This window comes from Loa loa, assembly GCF_000183805.2.
Source record: "Loa loa unplaced genomic scaffold supercont3.106, whole genome shotgun sequence".
Taxonomy (NCBI): domain Eukaryota; kingdom Metazoa; phylum Nematoda; class Chromadorea; order Rhabditida; family Onchocercidae; genus Loa; species Loa loa.
In genome coordinates this window covers 156,661-162,830 of record NW_018108286.1, presented here as the reverse complement: position 1 = coordinate 162,830, position 6,170 = coordinate 156,661, and the positions used below count along the sequence as shown (strand labels likewise).

At 22.3% G+C, this 6,170-nt stretch overlaps 1 protein-coding gene across 1 annotated transcript; it reads right to left on the bottom strand.

Annotated features, from left to right (window-relative positions):
* Window positions 1-61: 61 nt before the first annotated feature.
* On the bottom strand, window positions 62-4,399 carry LOAG_17640 (phosphate transporter; the record flags this gene model as incomplete). Its single annotated transcript, XM_020450302.1, has 10 exons — window positions 4,304-4,399; window positions 3,735-3,912; window positions 3,174-3,275; window positions 2,961-3,101; window positions 2,529-2,614; window positions 2,114-2,210; window positions 1,868-1,987; window positions 1,131-1,277; window positions 157-225; window positions 62-111 (listed from the first exon to the last, which is right to left on the bottom strand). Exons 1-10 carry the CDS (start codon window positions 4,379-4,381, stop codon window positions 62-64), a joined length of 1,068 nt encoding a protein of 355 aa, XP_020306043.1. The 5' UTR covers window positions 4,382-4,399.
* Window positions 4,400-6,170: the final 1,771 nt, after the last annotated feature.

Sequence of the window (6,170 nt, the reverse complement as noted above, 5' to 3'; positions counted from 1 at the left end):
CTTTTTTATTTTTTGAATTTATTTCTAATAGACGTTTACCGATTAAGAGATTTAGTATTAATTATTTTATATGAGCAAATAGAAAATCCGGAAAAGTTTTATCCGGAATGACTAAAATTATATGATAATGATATATATCAAATGATTAACTCTAACCATTATCAGTTAATTGTAATCGATGTTTTTCATCATCCCTCTTTGCTGTACTATCAATGGTTTTATCATCTGTAAAAATTTAATTTAAAATAGATAAAAGTAAAATTTTCAGTTTAATAATTGCATAATTTTTCTTTTTTTTCCATGTATATGCATATAAATATGAAAAAATCAAAGATCATAAAACAAAAAAAAATTGGAATTTAGAAATTAAAAGAAAATGAAAAATAAAGTTTAAAAATTTAGCAATAAATTAGATTTTTTTTTATTTTTTGTAGTATAAAAGAGAAACAGAAAACAGTAAATGTTTCAAATTGACATTTTATTTTTGATGAAAATATTGCTATCATATTTTTTGCACTTTTTTTAAATTCCTTTACTTGAATATAACTTATTCCTTACCTTTACCATACTTACTTACTTACTTACTTACTTGTTCATTTACTTAATTATTTACTTACTTATTTAGATATTAATTTTTAATCATGAAAATTGATTTAATGTAAGCAGTAATATTAATGTAGCATATAGCATGTTTGAAAAGAACATCAATGTTACAAATGATTTTCCGTATTCGGATATAATTTTTCCGTATTACAATCAAGTTAACATCATCCTTTTTCTTTTCATCTCCGCCCAATTGGAAATGTTAAATTTGATTAACTATTTAAAAAGATTTATGATATAACCGGAATATTTAAAAAGATTTATGATATATCCGGAATATTCCCCTATATCTTCCGATCATATTTCAGCAATAAATTTATGGGGACAAAAACATTTGACATTTGACAATGATAATAATATTCAATAATATTAGATGACTAATTACAAGAATATATATATATATGTAGTTTCTTTATTTAAATTACTTTTAAACCAATTGACTTTCGAACTTTTCTTGTTTAATCTTTCATTATTACCTATAAGGTTAATTAAATTTTAACAGTAATATTATTTGAATTAGTGATAACCTTCGATAATGATTGAGTTATCAACATTTTCTGCTTTTGCTGCATGACATCTTTGATGTAAAATATTATCTTGTGATACATTTATGCCACTTATAGTTTGAATCTCAAATGAATCTTCTCGTCCTGTATTACTATTGCTAAGTGAATCTGTAAAATTTTAAATCATTAAAACAATTAAAGATTTAAAATAAATTTGAAATTAATTTTAAATAAGTGATATATTAAAATTTACTGTAATTAATAAATGGTTATAATTATATGGTAATCGAATGAAATGAACGAAAAGGATAGTATAGTATTGACAAATTACCTAAACTGGTTGATCTATCGTATGGGATGGTCATTTTTTTAATGTGGTTATTGACTTTCAAAGTGCTCATTACACAGGATGGTCACTTTCTTCAATGTGGTTATTGACTTTCAAGAAGCTCATTATACGGGATGGTCACTTTCAAGAAGCTCATTACACGGGATGGTCACTCATGGGATTATTGATTTCCAAGTGGCTTTCTCCAGCTAATTCAAATGTAATACCACCGGAGAAGCTAATTTAATTTAAATAAACTAAGATGATTAATTTCATTAATTATAATTTGGAATTTGAAAATTTCAAATTAAAAAATAATTTTGAAATGAAAATATTATTTTCAAAAAATAAATCGATAGATAGATGAAACGAGAGAGAAAAAAACAGAGAAAGAGAAGAAAATAATTAAAAATAATAGTGTAAAATTTACTGTTTATCCAAATTTTCAGCTTTGGTGAGAGGAAAAAATGTATGACAATTGCGCCAATTGTTGCACATCCAATACTTACTAATGCGCATATCCACATTGGTAACTTTGATAAATGAAGTACTGTAAAAAAAAAAGAAAAAAAATGTTTGTACAAATTTATCCATTCAAACTTTTTTTCTCATACCTTTTAAATTTAAATTTAATTTAAAATTTATATAATTTAATTTTGTATATTATATTGCTTACATTTAGATCCTTGATAACTAATTGTGAAAACATTAAATACGATACAAAACCAATAAAATACTGGCAAAGCTCTTAATCCACAACGAAATGGATTTTTCTAAAAATAAAAATACAAATTAATATTGATATCATAATAAGATCATACATTCCCATTAATTAATTAATTATCTTTAAGAAATAAATTTCATAAATATTCGAAAACAAAACAAGATTTATAAGGGTCAAAGGTGATAGAAGGAAATTTTAAATATGGACAAAAAAAAAAATTCACTTAACAATTACCAATTGTAAATTTACCCTAATCAATGATGCTAAATAATATTTTACTGAAATATTGGAAATAATATGGAAAAGAAAAATTCAAATTTAAAAATTATTGAATAAATTTAAAAAAGAGAAAAAAAATGAAACTTACCCGTCTAAGAACAGAATGATCAAGAATAATATAGAGAATAGCTGATACGACACCAGATAATATTGGTGACAAAAACCATGAAGCAACTATTTGAGAAAAAAAAGAAAGAAAAATGATAATTTGAAATAATTAAATATAATTTGATAAAATATTACAATTAATAAATTTTTATGATGCAAAAGGAGAAAAAAAAGAGCAAAGATAAAATGTTAAAAAAAAACTTAATTAAATTTTTAATTAAATATTTACAAACAAATTTATTTCATTTTAACTCATTTAACTTTTTAAAAATAATAAAAATTATTATTTTTCCTCTTTCTTAATGTATCATAAAGAATTATTAAAATGCAAACTTTCACTTTTTAAGTATTAAAATAAAAATTTAAATTAAAAATTTTTTGAAATTTTAACAAAAAAAAAAGACATTCTAACCAATATGAACAATTTTTCGCCATTGTATTCCAATAATACCTCTTGTCATTAAACCAAATCCTACTGTTGCACCAGTAATACTATGTGTTGATGATACTGGTAAACGAGCAAGTGTAGCAATCAATAACCATAATGAGCAACCTATTAATTAATTTCATGTTAGGTGAAAAAAAAGTTTTAAATTATTTTTTAAAATTTATTTTTGTTAATTACCTCCAAGAATTGCAATTTGCCCAACAAAAATTTCTTTTGGTTTATCTACATATAAGGTTAAATCGATAACACCTTTACGTACCGTATCCGTTACATTATAACCTAAAAAATATTCAAAAATATTTAGGGAATCAAAATTTACATCTAAAAAAGAGAAACAAAAGATATAAGTTTTACGCAATTCGAAATAAATAGATGCTGGTTTTTATTAATTAAAATTTTTTTGACATTAATATTTTGAAATATCTTACTTGAAGGTTAATTTGATCAATGATCAGTGATTATTTGATTAGTAATCAATACTACCAAAAAGAAATGTAAATTTAAAAAAAAAATCAATAATTCATATCTTTCATTATTGTACATAATTTTACGTCAAAAAAGTGATAATGTTGAATGAAACAATTCAAAAATGTGTTAAAAAAAGAAAAGAAAACAAAAATTTAAACAATATCTTTTGTCGAAAGGAAATTTTTTCTTTTTAAAAAAAAAGTGTTGCAACATTTAATAAATAGTATAATTTTTATTTGTCGAAAGAAATTTGTAAAATTTCAAATTTACCAATAAGTAATGCTCCAAGTGTTTCAAAAATAACTGCAAGTATATAAGCTTGCCGTAAAGTTAACACTTTGCTACCAACCGATGTGCCAAATGCATTTGCAACGTCATTTGCGCCCATTGCAAATGCAAGAACAAAAGCCAAAATTATACCCAAAATTAACGCCCATAAAACATCATTCTAAAGTAAAATTTGAATAAATTATTTGTTTTATGTTTTTCCAGAAGATGCTGTCTAGATGACAAACTATTGATTGATAAATTACTGTCTGATAAATTATCAATTGATAAAGTATTGATTAATGAGTCGCCGATTGATAAACTATTAATTGATAAGTTACAGATTGATAAATTATTGATCGATAAGCTGTTGATTGATAAAGTATTGATTGAATAATATAAATTGTTCATCACCAAAAACGGATTGTAATCGTTAGAAAAAAAAGAGAAAAAGAAAATTTTGCTATTAAAAGTATGTAAAAATTGTAGAATGCATAATTCATAATATAATAATTTGTCACAATTAATTAAGTAATTAAATTAAATAACTTCGACAAATCTTAAAAACAAACTCGAAAAGCAGCCATAAATGCAGCTGATATTGTGGATGAAAATGGTATTAGCGTCGTTGACATCGCTAAAGTTGACATTTTTCTTCGTTTCTTGGCTAGCTCTAAAGATTGAATATGTTTTATGAAATGAAAACAAAAAAAAAGAAGAAAAAACGAAGAATTTAGTCCAGTAATTAAGTATTACAAGCAAGAAAAAAAATGATTTAAATATAAATCAAAACAAAAATAATCAAAATTATTAATTAGTAAGATAAAAATATAATTTATTAAAGCAAAAAAAAAAAGACAGGCAATATAATTCTTTACAATAATATGAATTGAAGTAATAATTTATTTAAGTATTTAAGTAGAAGTAACAATTTAATAACTCAAATAATCCATTTAATGTTACTAAGTTCAGTTTAGATATGAGGCAAAATTACGAAAAATAAAACAGTCTAATCAATATTTTAATTTTTTTTAAAAAGAAAAATGAAAATCAAAAAACATGAATGAATTATATCGAAAAAAAATTTTTTTTTTCATTTCAATGACACGAAGAAATGTTAGAGTATCTGAAATAATTTCAAAAAGGAAAACATATCTGATGATTTATTGATTGATTAATTAATTTGTTTATTTGCAGATGCTAACTTCTCGGACAAAAAAAAAGAATATTAAAGTTGTGGAAGATGAAGAAAAATTGCTAGGCTAATTCTCCTACATAATTAATTACCGCATGTTTTTTTTTTTTTGCATTTTTAATTACCTTGTCAAATTTAATGGATTTAATTAAATTTTTTTATCATGATACCTGATATGAGACAAACTTGATGATATTTTCTCGAAAGTTAACCTTTCTTATCAAATCACCGATTTTTTCGCATTGAAAAATTTAAAATAATTTAGCAACCTAATACATTTCAACTCTTATATTATCAATAAAAAATACAAAATAAATGAAAATTTATTAATTTTGATATGTAAATTTTAAGCATAAATACTTTGAAAACTTTTCCAAATTGCACTTTTTAAATTTTTCCTGAAATATTCCAAAAAAAAAAGAAAATTCTAATTGATGATAAGAATTTATTAATCACTTTTATTAATTTTCATTAGTAACCACTTATTAATCAATTAAAAAAAACTGAAAATTCCGGAATTTTTTACTAAATTTTAAAAATCTTTTTACAAAGAAAAAAATATAAAAATTAATTTGAAATGTTTTATCAATGTTAAATTTTTTTGATATATTCAAATCATTTTTTATTGCAAAAATTTTTATACATTGAAAGATGAAATTGTTAAATTTTAATTTAACAATACATATGTGTATATTTTATAAAAAATTAGACCAAAATGAATAATCTTTTTTTTTCGCTTAGAATGAAATTTTCGTCCTTTTTGTAATTAAAACAACACTTCAAAGTTTCAATTTCACAAAATTTTACGATAAAATTTCAATTTTAAAATAAAATATTGCAAATATTTTGCATAAAAATTAACCAAAATGAGCAAAGAGTTTTTTTTGCTTAAAAAAAATTTTTTTTTTTGAAATCGAAACAAAATTTTAAAAGTAAAATTTGATTTTGCAAATATTTAAAAATAAAATTTTAATTTGATAATATTTGAAAGTAAAATTTCGATTTTTTAAAATAAAATATTTAAATATCATCCGCTTTTTTTTTATTGTCTTTTTTTGTACATTTTATTTTAATAATGAAAAAAAGAAAAAAATGCGTGACATTTTATTTAAGACAAACATAATAGGTGCAAAAAAAAAGAAATGAACGAATTATTCAAGAAATTGAACGGAGTACTTCGTATTAAGGGAGAAAAAGGGAGAAAGAGAGAGAGAGAGAGAGAGAGAGAGAGAGAAGAAAGAAGA